At 43.4% G+C, this 23,044-nt stretch overlaps 1 protein-coding gene across 1 annotated transcript; it reads right to left on the bottom strand.

The window, feature by feature from the left end:
- Positions 1–1,408: 1,408 nt before the first annotated feature.
- Positions 1,409–22,501, bottom strand: CCL28 (C-C motif chemokine ligand 28; the record flags this gene model as incomplete). Its single annotated transcript, XM_079703989.1, has 3 exons — positions 1,409–1,601; positions 7,255–7,381; positions 22,438–22,501. 3 exons carry the CDS (start codon positions 22,499–22,501, stop codon positions 1,409–1,411), a joined length of 384 nt encoding a protein of 127 aa, XP_079560115.1.
- Between the last annotated feature and the right edge of the window lie 543 nt (positions 22,502–23,044).

The following is a 23,044-nucleotide window of genomic DNA, read 5'->3' as shown; positions in this document are numbered from 1 at the left end:
AGGACCCAACTCTGGACCGCTTACAAGCGCCAAGAACTGACTCTAGGAGGCAGATGGCCCCCAGAGCAAAGCAGGCGTTTTTTTCAGCATCCAAATTTGTCAGTCCAAACAACAGCAATACTCAAACTAGTACATGTTTTAAGGTGATAGTCAGCTAAAAGTTTTCTATGTAGAAAATGAACTCCACTGTTCATGAACTCTAAATGGTGCAATAAGAAATATACTAATTCACAAAGGAAGCATTCTTACCAAAAAATGTTCAATCTGAACATGATCCTGAGGAAACAGACAAACCCAGAATGTAGAACAGGTTCTGGCCTACACTCTTTTTTTTAAAAAAGTTCATGCCATGGGGAAAAAGAAAGAAAAAAAGCAGAGGGACTTTCTTAGATGAAAAGATACTAAAGAAATATGTAGAGATGTGGGTGGATCTAGAGACGGTCATACAGAGTGAAGTAAGTCAGAAAGAGAAAAACAAATATCATATATTAACGCATATATGTGGAACCTAGAAAAATGGTACAGATGAACCGGTTTGCAGGGCAGAAATTGAGACACAGATGCAGAGAACGAACGTATGGACACCAAGGGGGGAAAGCGGCGGGGGGTGGTGCTGTGACGAATTGGGAGATTGGGATTGACATATACACACTAATATGTATAAAATGGATAGCTAATAAGAACGTGCTGTATAAAAAAATAAATTAAATTCCAAAATTCCAAAAAAAAAAAGAAATATAACAATTGCAATATGTGAACCTTGATTAATTGGTTGAAAAAAAATCTGTGCTCTGGAGATCGTTGGGGAAATTTAAATGTGGAATATGAACATATATATTGTATCATATATATGATGAAATTGTTGCTAGGTATAAAGCTGATTATGTGATTATATAGAGCATGTCTTTATTCTTGAAGGATGCCAAGTTGTAACACTAAAAACAGTTTAGGAATGAAGTGTCATGATGTTTGTAACTTATTTTCAAATGGTTAACGGTTCAGGAAAAAAAATTATAGCTTTATGTATATAATGTTTTATATATACATGTACAAGGAGAGAAGCAAGAGAACAAAACAAATGTGGCAGAATACTACCAAGGATTAATCTAGGTAAAGGCATACCATTCTTTCCACTTCTCTGTAGGTTTGGAAAACATCATAATAAAAAAGTTGGAGAAATTCGATTTGTATGCTGCGCTTAAAATATTATGTGAAGATAAGTATTCTCTCTTCATTTCATTTTTCAGTTGAGTATATTATTGGCTACATTTGCATCTGTATAATTGTTCCTTTAAAAAAATATTTTGCTTTGCCCTGTTCCCTGTTGGAACATTCAAATGATATATTTATAGCCAGCCATGGCCAAGTTCACTCAGGACTCATCTGTGTAGCTTCATCTGTACTCTCTCTAATAAGGAGTTTTATGGCCATGTGTTTGATGCCTCCCCTGATGTGCCCCTTTACTCTTCCTCCTGCCGTGGTGTTTCTTCTTATGGCAAATGTTGCCTTTAGCATCTTTCGTGGCTGCTTGTTCTTTCATCCATTGCTTAATAACGTGATTGTGCGGGCTGACACAGATTCTTCTGCGCTTGATGTGAAGGCTGCCAAGAAGGGAAGAAAAAAAATCACTGATAGAAAGTACAAGTCAGTAAAAACTTAGTGAACTTATAGGCAGTTCCCACTTTGGGACAGTGTATCTTTGGACATAGACCGAATCCTAAAGCTGAGGACCACAAGGATGAATCTTTACTATGGTGCTGCCTGTGGTTCCTCAGACACCTGCAGAAAATACTAAAAGGAGAAGGAGAAGGAATTGGAGGGGGAGGGGAGGGGAGGGGGAGGGGGAGGGGGAGGGGGAAGGAAGGAGAGAAACCATGTGAAAACAATTCTCTTTACTGACCCCAAGCACCCAACAAAACCAATTCCTTCCTCACTGCCCATCTTAAACACATCCTCCTCCTTAAGGTTTTTCTAGATCCTCTCAGCTAAATGTCCTCCTTTTTCCTTTGAATCTCCGTGGTGCTTGTTACCTCTCTTCTGACACTTAGTTTACTCCACCTTTTATCTGAATACTTGTCTCAGACTCTCTCCTTTTTCTGTGGAGCCTCGAAGGAGGAATAGTTTGGAGGTGTCTTGAAAAGGCCTTGTTCAGAGCAGGAATCCAGTAATTAGTTGTAGATATGAAGTGAAAATTGTTCAAAATAAGGACAATCTGGTTTTGTCTCAACAAAACAATCAACTAAAATGTTCCAGACATTTATTAACATTTTAATATAATATAGATCTATACCATGTCTCAGAATTTGTTTTCGTTTTCATTTTTCTGTATGAAATGTTGACATTGGGGTGGGGGGCTCCTAGAGCACCATTCACAATTTCTGGTAACTAGAAGGATTTCTTGTTACAAAAGATATTGTGACTTTTAATACCCCATCAGATGCCATCCAGCTTTTTATTAAATGTTGCAGATCCTGCTGGCTCTACATATACAATATTTCTGTATCTGCATAAATTGAAACCCCCTACCCTTTTCTTTGGGGGAAAAAACCGTGATAGAGAGCAGGCTGCCATCCCTCCAGATGACCCAAGAGGAATCATCAGCTAATGTGGGGACACCTAAAATGGGAGGAAAAGTTGGGAAGGGCTTGAATGTACTTGAGCATAATAAAGCCAGCATGTGGGATTGTTAATTTGAAAGAAGTGAGGCATCTTAGTAGGAGGACAACACATTCTCTAAGTGTAGTAGATTGAGAGGTCTTCAAAAGAGAAGCTACTTCTCACTATGGCCAGTTGGTTTGCCTTAAGCTATTATAGGAGAAAACGTGGCTATAGCATTAATGTGGAGGAAAAAACAACAAACAAGAAAGAGCTGAAGCTCCTACCCTTTCCAAAGGACTAAATTCTCTCCTCTCCTTGTGGTGTCAGCAAGAACCTGAGTAGACATCCAGTGTAGAAAGACTCCACCGACACCCAGATAAGCCCATTGGTTACACAGGAGAGAACTAGGACTCAACACCACTATTCCTGGGGGAGCCTCAGGGAGGGGCACTGGCTCTGGGGCTGCAGGAGAGACCTGGATGGGGGAATACAGACAGAGGATCCAGGGAGGAAGAAAGCCACAGGAAAACAGGCAACACCTGCCATGTGGGACCCTTTTCAAAGGCCTACCCATTGGGGCCTCAACCTCTCAGTGCAATACAAAGGGAAAAATCAGCTGCCAGAACACAGCTCCAAAATCCAAGATGCTCTGATGTTTTAAAACCCTAAAATTTAAAGACTGCTTAAACTTCCACTTGTATCCCATGTGTCTCCATCAGGATAAAAAGAGACGAGGTAATGTCGGGCAAGGAGGTAGCCTTTTTCACACTCCCTCCCCTCCCCCCAACTCCCCGATATTCTGATGGCACTGACCCACCTGGTTGTGAATTTCTAGGTGAAGAGGTTTGACTCTAAGAAACCATTAGGCTGATCCCTTGATTTTTTTTTTTTTACCCATAAGAGAGTAGCTAGCGACAGTCCAGTGGATTTAAAGGGGTGGCCCTGCCATAGACTATACCTATAATTGATCCCTAAACTTTATTTCTTTACCTATTCCTCTAGGCACAACAGCCCTTCAACACCACTTTTGAAAAGGTACTAAAGATCCCCAAATATCTTTATTCAATAACTCTAAATTTTCTTCCCAACGGATAATGTCTATATGATTCAAGAAAACTCAGGGACTTCCCTGGCGGTCCAGTGGTTAAGACTCTGCGCTTCCACTGCAGGGGTCAAGGGTTCAATCCCTGGTCTGGGAAATAAGACCCCACATGCTGCACGGCATGGCCAAAAGATGAAAACAAAAACAGAAACAAAAAAACGCGGTGCTCTGCTCAAGATATACAACTTTGCCTTGTGTTTATGTTTAGAAAGAGCTAGAAGCTCTTTAATGAAGTCACTGGAGAGAAATTTTAAACAAACTGCTGTCTCAGACATCAAATATTCCAGTGATTGTTTAAAGGGTGTGAAACAAAGGACCTATTCCTAGGCAGAAAGGACAAGGAAATCAATCTAGTGAGTTCAATGTAAGTTCATTTATATTAGTTAATTGTGATTAATAATATTGATACATGCTTTTGGGGAATTGTATTTTCAACGCTTGCAATATTTTCTACATCTAAAACACTTGTCTCAAACCTTAACGTCTTTATACACAGTCAAGGTTAAGGGACTACATTTTGGATAAGTAAAAACATGGTCTGTAGTAAAACAATTTGAAAACAAGAGAACATTTATTTATTTATGTCGAATCAGAAAACACAACAGAGATGACCTGTAATTTATGATTACAAAATACTACATAGTCCAATTTCATCTTATTTGAGACCAACTCATAACTACTCTATATTTTTCAGCTGTCTTATCAGCACAGAGGGGCCAATTAAAAAACTTGTACTTGGATGAAGTATTTTTAGATCCAAGTGATTGGCTTCAGAGTTTCCCTTTAATTAAAATTGAGTCCTTTTTATTTATTTATTTTATTTTTTTCCGTTACGCTGGCCTCTCACTGTTGTGGCCTCTCCCGTTGCGGAGCACAGGCTCCGGACGCGCAGGCTCAGTGGCCATGGCCACTGAATCATGTTTTTGATCATATTTTCCCTTATCGAAGTGAGGATTTGCAATATTTCTGTACCTATACCTTTTATTTTTTAATATTTATTTATTATTTTATTCATTTATTTATTTTGGCTGCACTGGGTCTTAGTTGCGGCACGTGGGATCCTTAGTTGCGACATGCGGACTTTTTAGTGCGGCATGCAGGCTTCTTAGCTCCGGCGTGGGGAATCTAGTTCCCCGACCAGGGATCAAATCCAGGGCCCCTGCATTGGGAGCATGGAGTCTTACCCACTGGACCACCAGGGAAGTCCCTGTACCTATACCTTTTAGATCTCTATCTCACACCTGCTTAACCCAAAGAAACTTCTCTGAAAATTCTGAGAATAGCGTCCCCTGAGAGTCCCCAGCATCTATCTCTAACTCATATACGCACAGACACCTCCTCTGGTTCTTTCTCTGTGGCTTTCTGGGAGTCCCATGGGAGCCCTTACAAGTTCTGAAGGCTTTTTTAGTCTGAGGTGACATATGCCAGTGAGGTGGAGGGAATTGAAAGCTGAGAATCTACCATTTCTGAGAGCAGCCTCAGGCAGATTTACTTCAGCTAGGTAGGGCTGACACAAATACCCAGGTGTTTCCAGAGCATTGCCTATCCGTGAACTGCCTATGAATTTTCACTCTGCAACTATTACCAGCACTATTTATTCAGATTAAATAAAAACTGATAGGATCTTGGCCAGGCATATACTATGGGAGCTTTTCAAGCCCGTTGGGAATGTGAAGCAACCCCTCAGAAGGGAGCTCGTCAGATAGTATTCCCCAGATTGCTATGGGAGTCACTGGTTCCCGCCGACCCACCCTCCTGAGCTGACAGCTCCAGTGAGGGGGTGTGATCTGCGGAGACACTGAGAGAATTTCCGGTCCTCTCGCTTCTCCCCCACAGACACCCACGCTTATTAAAAGTTTGGGTCAGGAATTGCCTTCCTCTGTACATCTAACCCCAAGTGTGATATTTAAACTTTGTTGGATATGAGATCCTTTTGAGGAGCTTGTAAATTCTATGGACCTTCTCCCTAAGAAAATGCTCACACACTCAGACCCACAAATTTCAGGGAATTCATAGCCCCCTGACCGGAAAAAAGTCTATCCATGGACAGCTTACAAACTCTTCCTCTGAACTTCTGAGAATCTTTTCTTGGAGAAGTGTTTCTCAAGGATGAGTAACAGATGGATTCCTTGGAAAGGGGGGAAAATGTATCTTAAACCTCAGAGAATGGTCTGCAGGACCCCGTTGGATAGAGTCTCCTGGGGACTGCAGGAGGGCAGAGTCTGTTTTGTTACTGCTGTATCTTTGCACATAGAAGGGTACTTGGTACATAATCGCTAATCAATATATATTTGTTGAATTCATTCAATTAATAAAGAGGTTCGGGCTTCCCTGGTCGTGCAGTGGTTGAGAGTCCGCCTGCCGATGCAGGGGACATGGGTTCATGCCCCGGTCTGGGAGGATCCCACATGCCGCGGAGCGGCTGGGCCCGTGAGCCATGGCTGCTGAGCCTGCGCGTCCGGAGCCTGTGCTCCGCAGCGGGAGAGGCCACAACAGTGAGAGCCCCGCGAACCGCCAAAAAAATAAAAAATAAAAAATAAATAAATAAAATAAAGAGGTTCCCCAGTGACTCAGGAACTCAGGCATCGGCATTGGGCTTCTTTGTGTCACCTGGAGCCACAAGTGGTATTAAAATCAGCACTCCTGGGAGATGCCTAATGTGCCCTTGTTATGATTTAAAGGTGCCAAATGCTTTGGAGTTTCGGAGAACATTTTATGGGTAGTCCCACCGTTGTTTTGAGAGACCTTGGAATATAGTCTTCTGAATGAAGAGACCTGGGTTCTCATCCCATTTCTGCTGTTCACTAGCTATCTGTCACCAGGTGAGCTATGTCATCTGCTCAGTGACAGCGTTCTCCTGTGTGACATGGATATGATTTATGCCTTCCTCACAGCATTATTGTCAGAACCCAGATTTCCTAAGTACCAATGCATTTCCGATTCTAAGGTCTCTGTGGAGATGTTGAGTACATATATAAGTCCAGAATTCTGAATAGCTGAGCCACGGGTGGAGGTACGAGGGGTGAGATATTCACCAAGAGCCAGTAGCCCAGAATCAAAAGCAAAGAAGGGCATTTGAACTTGACTGCATGCAGCACTTGTGACAGGTACGGACACCTCCACATTTCTGTTTGAATCTTACATACACTTCTGATGAATTCAGAGAGGAAAAATGACAGCAGCCCATTACTTGCAGGGAAAAATTATAGTTAAGGCCATGAAATTGAATAGAGTCACTTTCTGTTTTTATTTTTGTTTTTGCTTTTGTTTTCACTCAGAATGTCCCTTGTTTGGCTGAGGAAAGTCGTGCACACTGTCTGGTGACTAAAGGCATTTCCCTCTCAGCACAGCGGTGCAGTGCAGGGAACGGAGGGTTAGCATGTGCCTCTGGACATCCTGGCACAGAGAGAGGGCACATTCACGCCACCCTCCCCTCCCTTGTTCAAATAATTATTTGTATGTCGTGTATCAGGCAAAGTCTCCCCAACCTATTGTTCGCTAGACGAGAAACGACCATGCTGCAGGTCTAGACCTCCCTGCCCAAGAACACTCACATGACAGCAGCCAAGTCACAGTCCCCGTCAGCTCTCTGAATGCTACATGTGGTCACTCTTTCCAGAAGCCTTCTGGAAATATGATGTGAAACCTCCGTGCAGCAGCTGGAGGCAATGGGAAGTATGGCTGAAAGAGGAGAAGAAAGAAATGTGAGCTCTTACACTTTACCGAGCACTCCCCAGGCTCTTATCTTGAAGACTCTAGAGAAACAGAATGCTAACCCACTGAAGCAAGAGGCAAACACTTACTGGGGGCTTTGTACATGCAGACTCCAGGGCAGGACACGTCTCTACCCTCCAGAACTTACACTGTATTGGGGGTGGGGAGATAAAACTAAGCACAAGCAAAGACACACAACAAGGCAAGAGTTGAGAAACAGCTTCAGATGATGTTACTGGGCTTGTAACCGTGCTGGCTTAAAGAAGTGAGGTTGACAAAGTGTCCCATGAGCTCAGAAGGGAGCAACCACATGGGTCCCCGGAGCAGGTTTGAAATGGACCCACCAGGGAAGTTTTTAACTGAATCTTTAAGGACTTGGATGGGTGGAGAAAAATGGAGAAAACTTGTCCAAGCCAAAGGAAGTGCATGGTCAAGAGTTCTGAGATAGGAAAGCCCAGGGCACATTTAGAGAATAGAGAAAAATAGACCACTTGGTCTGAGCTGAGTGGCTGGGAAGCTGAGTAATGGGAGGTATGTTCAAAGCATAGACTGAAGTCACACCCCATTGAAGGTCAGTCTAAGGAGGTTTATCTTTTTTGAAATGGAGTCCATTAAAGATTTGAGAAAGGTTTTAGGAAAATTTGTCTTGCAGTGATGAGCAAGTGGGGATAAGATAAGGGAGGAGTGACCGGGGCAGGAAGTCAGGTTAGGAGGAGCTTGTGTTACCCAGATATAAGGAGAAAAGGGCAACACAAATATGCAAGGAAACCTAATTTCCTACTAAAATGTGTATCTGCAAATTCCTACATGCCACATGCACACAGTATTCTATGCTCCCCATTCTTCCAAGTGGGTAATACATTTTTTTAAAAAAAATTAGAAATTATAGTCAACAGTGGCTGCAGGTGGCAGTCTCATAATAACAGACAGAAGTTAGCCCCTGAATTAGAGGTTAAAAGAAATGAGTAAAACCCCTCAGTGGTGTCAGCTCTAAGCCATAGAGGTCCCTGCTCTTGGGACAAGGAGAGATTATAAGTGAAAGAAGCCAGATTCAAAAAGCCACATATTGTATGATCCCTTTATATGAAATGTTCAGAATAGGCAAATCCATAAAGACAGAAAGCAGATTAGTGGGTGCCAGGGGTGGGGGTAGGAGGGAATGGGACACGACTGCTAATAGGTGCAGGGTCTCTTTTTGGGTTGATGAAACAGGCTGAAATTAGACAGTGGTAATGGTTGTACAATTCTGTGAATATACTAAAAATCACTGAACTGTACCCCTTTTTTTGTTTGTTTTTGGTTTTTTTAGCCACACCCCGCAGCTTGCAGGATCTCAATTCCCTGACCAGGGATTGAACCCGGGCCATGACAGTGAAAGCCCAGAATCCTAGCCACTAGGCCACTAGGGAACTCCCCGAATTATATGCTTTTTTTGGGGGGGTGGAGGCATGCTGAGCTTTGAACCCAGGCCCACAGCAGCAAAGCGCCAAGTCCTAACCACTGGACCACCAGGGAATTCCTTATTTCAATTTTTTAAAAAGTACAATGGGAGAAGGACACTGGCTGTTCTCACATTTATTAATGCATTGATTTCCTTAAACTAATTGTTTCTTTCTTTAGCTACGCTGTGCTTCCCATTCTTCAAGTCAAACTGTTTTACTATCCCAAACAAGGTTTTGGGTTTATTCATGTAACCATTCATTCATTCACCCATCTTACTATATAAGAATTACTATGTGAATTCTTATAAATGAAATACTATCTATATCTACGTCTACGAGCTCTTTTACAGTGAATCACTATGCTGGGCCCTGGGGGTAGAAAGATGAAGAGCTACTAACTACTACACATACTTCTGTTATTAGTTGTAGCCCAGGCAACTATAAAATATGAAATGCACTTTCAGAAGCATTGTGGGAATTAAGAATCATAGGCAAACCCATGTGCTTAAGAATTTGAGTTTTCGGAGTGCTGACATCAATTCAAAGCACAGTTTTAAGGCAGAAAAGCACTCAGGACCTATATGTAATTAATAAACTGAATTATATTTCTCAGATATAAAGGTAGGCTGGGCTCACCTGGAGATCACTTAACCTAAGACAGATTAACTATCGAAAGGCAAGAGGCAAGCCAGCATTTATCATATGTTCACAGATGTGACTGGTGCCCTAGTGAGGCAGCTGGAAATGTAAAAGGCCAAGAAAGATGGAATCCTCTGAAGCGTGCACAAGGAGTTAAGCAATGAAGAATCTTAACAGGGTGGTTTGGACTAGGGCAAAGGTAAGATTCTTTTAGATAACATTGCCCCCTAGAGGTTTTCTAGAGCAGCTTCCTATCAATATTTCCATTTTTAAAGAACCACCAGGAACTTCCTCTGATTTCGATGACAAATATAAAAACATATTTTTATTTTTGCATTTTTATATTTTTGCATCTATGTTCATAAAAAAGATTAGTCCATACTTTTATCCCCTGATATCATCCTTGAATGTTTTGAGTGTTAACATTATATTAATCTCAACAATGCATTGGGTAGCTTTCTCTATTTTTCTATTATTTGAAAAAGTTTGTGTAAGACAAGGATTATCTGTCCCTCCAATGTTCGGTAAAACCTCTAAAACCATTTAGGCCTGCTGTCTGTCTGAAAAAAAGATGTTCAATTCTGACTTAACTTCCTTAGTAGTTACATGTTTATTTAGATTTTCTGTAACTTCTCCAGTCAATTTTGATATCTTAGCTTTCTAAGAAATTGTACATTTCATCTACAGTTTCTAATGTTTTGTCACTGAAAGAGTTCAGAACACGCCACCCCAAAATATGCCACTCTGGCATGTTGATTATTTTAAGTTAAAGCCACTTAAAAAACCAACAGATGCAGAAATGACCTTCCTAAAAGCAAGAGAGAAAACTTCCACGTAAAAGGTACTCTCCCAACATCTGGGGAAGAAAGAAATTTGTAGCAGCAGGGGGTGGTACCACCCCACCTTCTGGGTGAAGTGAGATGGTATCTCCACCCCACAGGAAGCTGAAGACAAGGAAAATCTGCACAAACGAACCACAAACGAACCTTGTTAAACTAAGCCTTATGTTCCTAGTCACTTTTCCATGGTTAACTGCTTTAGCCCAAGTTCCTTTGTCTTCTCACGTTTTCACAATTACCACTCTTTGTCCAACTTAATGTATAAGTCGTAATGTTACCGAACCCAGGTCCAGCTGCTCGCCGCTCAAAAGCCAATAAAGAGGCCAGGTTGGTGGAAAGTTTGCTTTATTTTGGATGCCGGCAACCGGGGTGGGGGCAGGGTATGGAGGGCAGACTCCTGTCCAAAGGCCGACTTCCCCCCTGACAATCAGGGGGCAAGAGCTTGTATAGACAGAGGGAGGGGGCTACGTGGTGCAGAAGCTCTGACAGTCATCGGTGGTCTGACCAGCGTCAGATCAATTGTTTTAGGTACAGATAATCTTCAGTTCCGGGATTGGTTTGTTCCCATTTCTTTCGAGGCCAATTCTTGGAAGTGTGGCAGCTTATGTACAGCTCACAGGATATGGCGCAGAATATCATCTATAGACCTTAAGGAGAAACTAAAAGTCCTTGACTTTGCTTAATGACTAAACTATTATAATTTGGTCTCCTTTGACGGTTTTCCTGTTTCTGCATTTTCTTACTTCTCTGATGAAACTTATTCTTTGGCTCAATTTTTTCCACAGATAAAAGGCAGGCTGAGGACATGGGGGGTGGGGGGAAGGACCATAGGGTCCTGCTCCATTTCAGTAACTCAAACTGCTTCTTTGGGTCTTCATTTCCTCGTGAAGGTGATTTCGGACGCACGCAGCAGTAAGCGGCAGCTTGTAGCAAGCAGCAGTGAGCAGTAGCTGGAAGCAAGATCTTAGTTCCCTGACCGGGAGTCCTAACTGCTAGACCACAGAGGCCAGCGGCTAAGGCCTAAACCCCCAGTTCTTGCCTGCCTTGTCAGGAAAGAATTCAGGCGAGGAGGCAGAAGGTAAAGAGAAAAGTAAAAAGTTTTTTGGAAAAGCAGAGTACATGCGGAAAGACGCACAGGCAAAGTCCGAGAGAGAGAGAGAGAGAGAGAGAGAGAGAGAGAGAGAGAGAGAGAGAGAGAGAGAGAGAGAGAGAGAAGAGAGTCGCACCTTTGGGAAGTTGAAATCCTTTATGAGGGGGCAGTTTTCTGGGTCCTTGTCTCTCTTCTGGCCAATCATCTTGCTTTGTCCCCCTAGGCTAATTTGTCTCAGGACCCTCCCCGTAGGTGCGCACGCACTTCTCAGCTAAGATGGATCTCAACACAAAGGATTCGGGGGGAAGCAAGACTCATCATGGCCTGGCGTTGTTCCCTGACTTTTGACCCCCAAGGAGACTTTCTGTGCATGTTTAGTGTCTCCCTTGCCCCAAGGAGGGGGGGAACGGAGATCCCTTGATCCTTTACTCAAACAAGGTTTTGCCCCTCTTTGTTCTTGCCATAACTGTTATCTTAAGGCATCCACAAGAGACAAAGCTTGGCTATTTACCCTGTCCCTGTTATAGCTTCCATTTTGGAGAGTAAACAGGAGGCTGATTTTAAATGTCTAACCTGGAGCCCATCTAACTCCTGTCTCAGGAAATGCAAACAGGAGGCTAGTTGTAAGGGTCCCGCCTGAAGCCCACTTTTTTCCTGCCCCAAGAAATGTAAACGGGAGGCCAGTTGTAAATGCCTAGTTTGGGGCCCATCTATCTCCTGCCTCAAAGGCACCCATTGAATAAATTTGTATGCTTTTCTCTTGTTAATCTGTCTTTTGTTACAGGGGTCCTAGTACAGAACCTAGAAGGGTAGAAGGAAACATTTTTTTTTCCTTCCCTACATCACAGCACTATCTTACCGTATCTATAGTTGAGTTCTTTTTTAGTATATAGTGTTTGAAGAGACAGTTCCTGTGCAAAGTAACCGTTTAAAAATCTGGGTCTAAATAATAAAGAAAATATATTTATAAATTTACAAAAATCATTTGCTTAGAAACTAAAAAATGCATTGGACTCGTTGGTTAAAAGTGAAATCACGAAATATTTATTCTGGAAACCAGCAGAGGTGCTATTTATTATAACAGGTAGGATACAGCTAAATTTAGCCTAAGTGCATTTATTTAAAACACAAACACGATAAAATAAAGGGTTCAACTCGCGACCCTAGAAAAGGAAAATCAGAGGAAACTAAAATGAAGATGGGAAAAAGACACCAGCACGACGCTGCGGCGCTTTACGGCTGTCGCGCTACACCTATCTGTAGGCAAGGCGGCCGTGGATCGGGAGACTAGGTGCTGAAGCTGAAGCCCCGGCCCAAAGAAGGGGAGGCGGAGGAGGAGTGCGGGGCGACCGCCGCGGGCAGCGGGTGGTGCTTGTCGTCGCTTGTCTGGGCCACGTCCCGCCGCTTTTCCGGTCTCTGCGCTTGTGCCACCTGCTTGGCGCCACAGGCAAGGTGGGCCTGCTTTTCGCTCAGCGGGTGTTTGGTGCGGGCGGCGCAGGGAGGGCGCGGGAGCGGAGAAGCGGGCAGGTATGAGGAGTGCGCCTCCGGGAGGGTAACATCACGCGACCGGCGTGGTGGCCGGGCTGCTCACGCGCCCACGGACGTCCGCCAGCGCGAGCCTCCCCCGCCGCGACCCTGGAACCGCAGGCACCTGCGTCCGCCGCCCAGACCTCCCCGAGCGGTAGCGCGAGTCCCGCCTCTGCCCGGCGGCTCCTGAGGACGCGCTCTGGCGGCGCGGGAGAGCCTGGCCGGGGCGCGCAGGGCCAGCCTGGCCTACCGCGGGCTGTCCTTCCTGGAGCTGTGGGGCAAAGTCAGTTGCGCTGGGCACGTCTTTCCTACCTCCGTTAGTGTTTTGGGTGCTTGATCTATCCGTTTCTGATGCACATAAGTAAGGAATCTTACACTGTTGTAGAGATTATGTCAGATTTTTTTTTTTTCCTTGCCAGTCTGTCTGCTTTTACAATGCATCGCTTGGGGTTATATTTTCAAACACGTACAAGTACCCTTCCGGTATGCAACCGGGATTGGAGTAGAAGCACTAGCCTCGGTTGCCAAATTTAAAGGGGCGCCAAAAAACTCAGTAACGAAGACAAGTCACATTTTAATGCAGCATTTTAAAAAATAAGCATTAATACAAAGACATATATGATGAATGAAATGCTGCACTTTTAAATAAAAACAAAATTCGACCCTGCGCTTGCACGACTCACCTCGGTCACATCACTTCCCCACCCTTTTCTCAGCCTTGGGTGAACCTTCTTGGTGAATTGATTGTATTTATCCTTCCCTAAGATTCCTCTAGTGCTATTACAGACTTTTGCGTAAATTCTGTTTTTCTGATATTAATAGCATGACACTAAACTTTTGGTTAAATTTGTTTATCCATCTTATTTTGTATTTTCAGTCATCTTTTTTCTTTGCTTTTTTCCCCTTCGGTTGGATTGATAAGTTTAATACATTTCCTTCAAAAGTTTTTTTAATGAAAACTTAGGTTTGGTTAGGTCAAGAAAAAACTTCCCTGGGAGAAGAGCAGCAATATCTCATACAAATCTTTTTGAGTTTGAATCGTTTAAGTATTATTTTACTAATGAAGGTAATTGCCACATCAGTACAATTCAGCAGCGTGTATTGAGCGCCTGCCTTGTGTCAGTCATTGCTCCAGGCACTAAGTATACAAAAATTAGTGAGTCACTGTACCTGAACTCAGAGTTCCTACCCTAGCAATTTCCTAATATCTTAGAAGACCTCCTTGCTGCATGTGACATTTTTACCCTTTCCTTCCTAGAAATTTTCCATATCCCTGATTTTCAAGACACTAAATTCCTCATTCCCCTAATACAGTCATTCCTCTGTATCCAACTGAGGACGTTATCTCCTGCCACTTTAAACTTACTCCTTTTCATTTTCTCATCTCATTTAACCATCGTTTACAGTTACCCAAGCCAGAAACCCATGTGTCATTCCATCCTCCTGCACTCCACAGCCAGTCACAAACACCTGTAAATTTTACTCCCTGGACATTTCTCAGATTTGTCTCCCCCTTTTCGTCCCTGTTACCACTGCCCAAGTTCCAAACCTCATCAGTTTGCTCCTGGCCAACCGACCCTCCCAGTTGCCTCCGTTTTCCCAGTCTTGCTCTTTCCCCACATGGATCTGAGGTCTCACAACGCCCTGTGCTTTTCTATCTTTACCATATATAAAATTAAGCGTTGATACGACTGTCTTTTTTTTTTTTTTTTTTTTTTTGCGGTACGCGGGCCTCTCACTGTTGTGGCCTCTCCCGTTGCGGAGCGCAGGCTCCGGACTCACAGGCCTCTGCAGGCTCAGCGGCCATGGCTCACGGGCCCAGCCGCTCCGCAGCATGTGGGATCTTCCCGGACTGGGGCACGAACCCCTGTCCCCTGCATCGGCAGGCAGACTCTCAACCATTGCGCCACCAGGGAAGCCCTACGACTGTCTTTTGACTGTGAACTCCCTCAGCACATCTTTATACCCGCACCACATAGCACAGTGCCTGGCATTAGTGCTGAACGTCTCTTGAGTTGATCTAAACTCTGTTGTAGTCTTATATCATGTTTCATTTTATCTTGTTTTAAGGCTTTTAAATATTTATCCTTTTTTAAAAAATAAGATTATCATTTTTTGGATCAAGGTCTTATGTCCCAAGTGTCCTAAAATTATACAGTGCTTTTCAGAAACATACCATTCCCCCACCCTCAAGTAATTAGGGGTCAGTTCAGTATGATGAATCATTTGTCCATTATATTTAATTTTATATAGTTAAATATTATATAATTTTATATAATTAAATATTTAATATTTTAAAGATGATGTTATTAGTATCATTAAAAGCATTATCTTGTCTTATTGTAGTGTTATTGCCGTTGATTCTGTTGGTTTTGGGTTGTCATCAGTTTCCAGTATTAAGTGTCAGAGTTGGATGGTTAATGGGAATGTCTGTCCCTGATTTGATTTTATGTCTGTGATCCAGTTTTAGTCACTAACTAGAAGGTTTTAAAGATTTCCCTGCTCAAGACCTTTTAAGACGAGCACTAAAACACTGTACATCAAATTTGGATATAAAGGTTAGATTCTGGGTTTTAAGGAAAGGATTCTGTTAATGTACAGAGGTGACCCAGTTTCGTCTCTTCCTTAGATGGATGGCTAAGTACGGTTCCCAGAGCTGCAGTATGGTTGTCCCCTGGGGGCTTATTAGAAATGCAGTTTGAAAAGCACCAGTACAAAGAATACTTTATGGAACACAGAAGAAAGGAAACAGCAAAGGTACATCCATCGTTAGAGAAATATTCCCAGGATAAAGATAAAAATGATAAGAAAGATTCACTTGACTGCTGTCAGTATCTCAAGTCTATAAGTGTAACTTAAGAATGGCAATAGGTACAAAAAAATTTTTTTTAATTAAAAAAAGAATGATAGTAGTTAAAGAAATGTTCCAAATATGGTTGGGGACACATTTCCCCTTCCAGTGAACTTCACACCTTAATGGAGCCACATCACACTGTGGATGCCTACAGACAGAGGTGTCCACTGCTGTCACCATGTAGGCAAGAAGGAGTCACGAAGATATGATGCGTGAAACTGCTGTGCCCAAATAAAGTTCTCCCAGAGACTTCTTGGAGCCCTGAGATAATGTTTGTGTAATGGAGAGTGAATGAGGGTTTTTCTTTAGTTAATCTGAACAGATTTGGTCACCAGTACTTTGTACATCATGGACACTGGAGTGCTCAGGGGGTAGTCTTGAAGGGGGTTAGATAATTTTTTGCCACAGAGACATGCTGACAGGCATTACTGCACAGTCATTAGGTGTGTGGAGACAGACTACCAGGTTCAAGCCCAGGCTCTGCCACTTACTAGCTGAAGTTGGGTGAGTTACTTAATACTCTGTGTCTCAGTTTCTTTATCTGCAATATGGAGATGGTAATACACCTACCTCATAGGGTTGTGAGGACTGCATGAGTTTATACATTTAAGTGCTTAGAACAGAAGTGACAAATAGTAAACAATAAATGGAAACAAAGACATCATCTGGAGGTCAATATACAGCACAGTGCCAGCTCCATAGTAGGTATCCAGGTGTCTGAGTGTTTGTGGAATGTGTCCATTGTCAATGTATTGCCCCTTAGCTTCAGATTCACCCTTAATTGCCTATTCTGTGAAATTAAGGTGGGCCCTTGTAGTGTAAGTGCCTGAAAGTCACCTTTTTTGATGTAACGTAAGTGCCTGACATTAAGCTTTTGATTGCCAAGGCATCCATTTCAAAGGCATCCACAGAATAAACATGCTGTCAGCTGCACAACTACAGAGCCAGACTGCCCCATCCTTGGCTCCCTCTCCCTCCAGTGAGACACCTCCCTGTGAAGAACTTTGCCCTGCAAACTGGAGGGCAGACCTGGTGATGTTTTTTTGCCATTCAGTGAGCATGGCTGTGCCCTCTCCAACAAGGTCTTGGTCTCAGCTGGGCAGGGAAGGGGTGCAGGATCTCTTCCTTGAGTACTCTGTTTTGTCCTGGGAAAATCTGCTATTCCTGTATGCTTTAGTGTCCTCTTTCTAGCCTATCTCTTGTTATAGTTGATAATTTGTTGTATTAAACTTTTGCTGTTCAAATTATTGTCTGGTTTCTGTCTCTTGATAGGACTCTTGATTGATAATGAATGAATGAAACTTCAATGTTCCAAGAAGTTTGTTGTCTGTTAAGATGAATGTTGCAAACTTTTAAGAATGACTGTGTGTGTTGTACAGATATGCTGTTACCTATGATTAAGTGGAAAAAGAATATAAAGCAGTATGTAGATTGTGTTCTGTGATTTATAAGAAATATTTATATTTGGACATTCAGACAACCAAAATATAGGTCATTCACATGACCAAAATATATTTCTCAGATATATTTGATCTTCAAATATACGTGAGTTCCTGACTCACAACTCCCAAAACGCTTGGAACTGCCTTGTAATAAGAGCAATGGGAGCATCTTTTGTTAAAATATTTGGTTTTCTTGTCCTCAGTTCCCCAAAACGCTTCAAACCATAAAGGTGAAATGAGTGTCTGGTCATTATTGATAATAAGCCCTTTCCACCACAACTGGGTTCATGTTAATGAAGGTAACTTTTGCAAAGCACCTAAGGACGCGGGCTGGTTAGGGTTGGAGCTTTTAGTTCCACCCCGATGTACAGGGAGGAGAGAGGGGCTGGAGGTTGAATCAATCACCAATGGCTGGGAATTCCCTGGCAGTCCAGTGGTTAGGACTCCTCGCTTTCACTGCTGAGGGCTTGGGTTCGATCCCAGGTCGGAGAACTAAGATACCACAAGCTGCACAGCATGGCCAAAAATAAATAAATAAAAATCACCAATGGCCAGTGAGTTAATCAATCATGCCTAGGTAATAAAGCCTCCATAAAAGCAAAAAAAAGGAGGGGGTTTGGAGAGCTATGTTGGGGAACCAAAATGCTTCCATGTGCCGCCATGCTGGGCCCAAAGCTCCACAAGGACAGAAGCTCCTTTGTTCGGGACCTCACCCTGTGTATCTCTTCATCCAGCTGTTGATTCGTATCCTTTGATATCCTTTGTAATAAATCAGTCATCTGGTGAGTAACCAGGTTTTCCTAAGTTCTGTGAGCCCTCTAAGAAATTAATCAAACCCAAGGAGGGAGATCATTGGAACCACCCATTTGTAGCCAGTTGGTCAGGAGCACAGGTAACAATGTGGGCTTGCAATTGGCACCTGAAGTGCAGGGCAGCCTTGTGGGGCTGACCCCTTTGCCTGTGGAATCTGATTCTATCTCTGGGTAGATAGTGTCAGAATTTAGAGGACTTCAGTGTTGTTTGTTGGTCTGGGGAAACCTACACACATGTTGGAATTGGGTACAGGAACGTTTTCATGGTCCTATTTAATGTTTTTAAAAATCTGTGTGGCTGTGCATGGTTAAGCAATTCCCCAAGTTCATGTAGTTAGAATTCTGACCTGGCATTTTGGAGTCCAAAGCTCACACTCTTCCCAGTATGCCAGCATTTCTTAAACTGGGTTTCATAGACCTCTGGGGATGTGTTCTCAGGGTCCGTGAGCTCTCCAGACAATGCCTAAATTTAATATTTCATCTCAATGATAATCTTTAAATAGACATGTTCCGGACCTTCTGGAAGACCATCTTAAAGGAGCGCTTGCAGGACATTTGAATTTTGCTTTAAGTTTATGCTAGTGTTGTTACCAAGTCAGATACTATCTTAATTGTCCCAGGCCAATAAGAAGAGAACAGAGTGGAATTTCAAAATGGGTTCATGCTAAGGGAGGGGCAGATTATACCATCAGGGTTCAAACAGAAAAAGATGGTGGGGAAAAAAACACTTCTTATTCTGAACAGGGTAGTTTATGCACATGAAACTCAAAACCTGCACCTCGAGTATCAGTGCTATATTCATGTTTGGAATAGCGATTTTCGTTTTGGCCAAACATTAACTATTAGGTTAAATTAATATTGTTACATTTAAATCTTCTTGGCTTTGTAGTTGTGTTTTTATTTAAATTTATTTTGGTTTTACAATTGCAGAAGATACATATATGTACACATATATATGGGGTTTATACCTAGTTATATGTTTATACATCAAGTGATGTAGTAAAATAATTTAAAAGTCATCATTGAGAATAAAGAGAATGTTTTTCTTTAAAGGGGCCCATATGTGACTGAAATTTGAGAAGACTGCTATTATAAGAAGCCAGTCTGCTTCTCTAGATATAGAAAAGGACATTAAAAAAACCCAAACAAACCTGAACTACATTATAAAGATGATGATTGGGGCTTCCCTGGTGGCACAGTGGTTGGGAGTCTGCCTGCCGATGCAGGGGACACGGGTTCGTGCCCCGGTGCGGGAGGATCCCACATGCCGCGGAGCGGCTGGGCCCGTGAGCCATGGCCGCTGAGCCTGCGTGTCCGGAGCCTGTGCTCCGCAGCGGGAGAGGCCACAGCGGTGAGAGGCCCGCGTACCGCAAAAAAAAAAAAAAAGATGATGATTGGATTTTTTTAAACCAAATCTAGATGCTAAATCCAATAAAGTTATTGAACTCAGGGAAATCAGGACCTATTGTTTTAACTAAAGGGCACACTTGGAGAGAAACTGAAGGGCAGATTTACTGGGCACGTCCTGTCTGGCTTCTCAGGAACCACTCCTGGTGAAACAGTCCCAACTGTTCAGAACAATTTTCAAGCACAAATGTATATTCTTCCAACCCTCCTTAGTGAGTCTTCTATGATTAAAACAAACAAAAGATAAAGTTTTCTTTTAGGATGCAAGCAGCAAGTCCCTAGCAAGTATCTCTAATCAGGAGCCATCCTACACTGAGAAAGTAGGTTGTCACAGGAAATTGGAAGAAAGCCAATTTGGGACTTAAGCAAAATCCCCCAACTTGTGTCTGCTGGACAAAGTGGACCCTTAGTCTTTAACGCACAATAAAGGCCCACAAAGCCCTAGATTGTGGCTTTAAATAATCTGGCTCTTGGCCACTGGATGATAGACATTTTTATGGAGTCGGAATTGAGTTCTGGGAGCCGGCAGCCACGTCAGCAGGTGTGGAGTATGCCCATTCTTTTTTTTTTTTTTTTCAGTATGCGGGCCTCTCACTGTTGTGGCCTCTCCCGTTGTGGAGCACAGGCTCCGGACACGCAGACTCAGCGGCCATGGCTCACAGGCCCAGCCGCTCCGTGGCATGTGGGATCTTCCCGGACCGGGGCACGAACCCGTGTCCCCTGCATCGGCAGGCAGACTCTCAACCACTGCGCCACCAGGGAAGCCCTATGCCCTATCTTTAAGGAGAATCCAGGGCTTCTAATTATGGGTAAGTCAACTGCTCCCTGATTTATGCAGAATATTTTGGGGATGCCAGTTACTGAGCCATCACATCAAGATGGACACTTCAGGCACCATTAAGATGGTGGAACATTTAATACCTCAAAAAACAAAATGTATTTCCCAAAGTCCCACACTGGCACGGGCCACTTCCCTATCCCCTCCCTCAGCCTGAGACAATTGCCAGGGCCACGTAGACCTCCTTCCCTGCGCTGCTCAGTATTCACTTTCCTCCCTCCCTCCCCGCCTCCCTCTCTCCCTCCCAGCCTGACCTTCCTCCCAGCCTGAATTCATTACAACCTCCCACAGGGCACCTCAGACACACAGACACTTGAATGGACGTTTGGCACGGAAAGCAGTGGGCTTGCCCCTCAGTTCCACAACTGTTCTCAGGCCTACTCTCATGTATTTTAACCCCGACATCACTTATTTTTAAATTGCAGAAAGCTGGAGCTTCTCAGACAATGTGATTTTCCTGTGACCCAAACTGCCTTAGGAAAAAGCCCCAAGACTAACCCACAAAGTTACCGTTGGGTCTCCTCAGCTCTTTCTTATCATCACCAACTGTTCCTTTTCAAACACCTCTGTGTTTTGTGGTCCCACCCTCTCTGCCAGAGCTCAGTCCCATGCAGACCTTGGCCTTGGGTCTGGCAGGGCTTCCCTCATTTACCCTGCCCCCTCCGCCGGCCCCTCCCTCCCTCCTCTCCTGGAGGAGGGCTGCTGCTGCTCCTGCGGCTGGGGGAAAGCTAGAAACAGGCCCGGAAGCCGAAGGGGGAGTTGTATACACTTTTATTTCAAAGCTTTATGTGAGAAAAAAAAATTGCATTGCCAAGACTAGGAATAAAGCCTTAGCTGGTAGACTTTTGTTTAACAATGGGGGTGAGTCCTAAAATTTCAATGGTGAAATTTTCTGAAAAATTAACAGAAACATATAAAGTGAAAACCTTTTTGTTTTGCTAAGATAAGCGACTATAGATGAAGAACTGTGCTCAGTAATAAAGCTCAGTAGATTGGGGCACTCTATTGGGCGTCCCTAAGCAAATGCCTCCAGGAACCAGGCAGTTAATAGAGTGATAGCCAACTCCAGAGTAGGACAGAGGCTGGTCTGCTCTAGCTAGTTTTTGCCGGGGAATGTGGAACCATTGTTGGCAGATCTGATTTTTCAAGAGAAGCTCTAAAATCTAATTCGTATGTGTGTATATATGAGTATGTGTATTTGAAATCTGTCAGTTTAAAAACGTTGGCTCAGGACTTCCCTGGTGGTCCAGGGGTTAAGACTCCGCGCTTCCACTGCAGGGGGCACCCGCTCATCCCTGGTCAGGGAACTAAGATCCCACAGGCCACCCGATGCAGCCAAAATAAATAAATAAACTTTTTTTAAATTAAAAAAAATAATAAAAATGTTGGCTTAATTTTTCAAAAAGCAGACCAAACAAAACTTACATTTCACCTCTTCTGAACTTAGAGACTATTCAGGGTAAAATTTCAGAAAAGAAGACAGTGGAAAAGAGTCAAATCAGTCAAGTATTAAATACCTGTATTTAGGCTTTCCTAAATACAGTAGAAACGATTGCCTCCAGTCCAGACGCAGTTATAATCTCCATATATATGCTAGCAAATCACAATAGAAGTTCTCTTTGATATAATTTGTGTGGTTCAATCATCTCCTTTATCCTGTGTCCCTTTTTAAAGATCAGACTGAAGTTTTGGTTTTCAGTAACCACAGGGCTGACTTTGATCAGAAAGCTTGCCACTTACCAAAACATAAACCAGAGGTCAAGTCTATCTTTCTTCCAGGAATATGCACACTTGTATTCAGACAGTTCAGCAGGTCAGGGTAAGGGGGAAGACGGTTGAATAACAGGGGCTTTCCTCCAGCCTCTACCCAGGAATTCTCTTAAGATACTATCATCAGAAAAGAAAGCACTGCTCAAAGTTGCGCTGGTGGCAAATTACTGATTTTTAAGTGCAAATAAGGTTCCTTCCTGAAATTGCCTCTTGGAGATGAGGAATTTAAACCTGTGCCACACTCAGGTAGATAATTGGAAATCCGACCCCTAATTGCAGGAGTACCTCACTCCTTCCAGCTCCATCTTGGAAGGCAGCCCCCCTCCTTCCCCTGGAGGCTTAGATAGCCAGCCGGCCACTCACCTTCCGAGGGCTGAAGAGCCACCCAGGCAGCCAAGGCCACGAGAGCGAGTCCTGTCCGCTGCATTCCTGCCTGCCCCAGCAGCTCGACAGCACTGCAGGTGAGCCTGTTAAGATCAGGAAATGAGGCCAAAAGTGCCCTTGGGTGCAGAGAAAGAGCGTGGAGGAAAGCAAGCCAGAAAGCTCCACCCTGGTAGGTGCTAGGGTACCTCTTTCTCATGTTTCTTTCTTTGAAACCAGGCTCTTTCTTAAGACCAGACCTGTGTTCAGCCACCCGAGGGATCAGGTGATGTCTGTGATGATCTGACCTCTGGTGAGATTGCTGTGAGTTTGAAGCTCTGCATCAGAATTTGGGGACCATTAAAACTAGCTACCTCCATGAATTCCTACACAGTTAGAAATCCGAATTCTGGAGTAGAGGGCCAGTTATCTGAAGTTTTAAAAAGCTCCGTAGGTGATTCTGATGGACACCTCTACTGAGAACCATCGCATAAAGGGATCAGTTTTTTAGTAGCTTATTGAAACCGAGTTTCTAGGGACAAAGGTGGCAAGTCATAAAAAACATTATCTGGTGGAAAGATGGGAAAATTCAACCCCATTCTGGTCTTGG

The sequence above is a fragment of the Hyperoodon ampullatus genome, assembly GCF_949752795.1.
Source record: "Hyperoodon ampullatus genome assembly, chromosome: 4".
In the NCBI taxonomy this organism is placed as follows: Eukaryota; Metazoa; Chordata; class Mammalia; order Artiodactyla; family Ziphiidae; genus Hyperoodon; species Hyperoodon ampullatus.
Note: the sequence above shows the minus strand (reverse complement) of the source record. Positions and strands in the feature narration are given on the sequence as shown.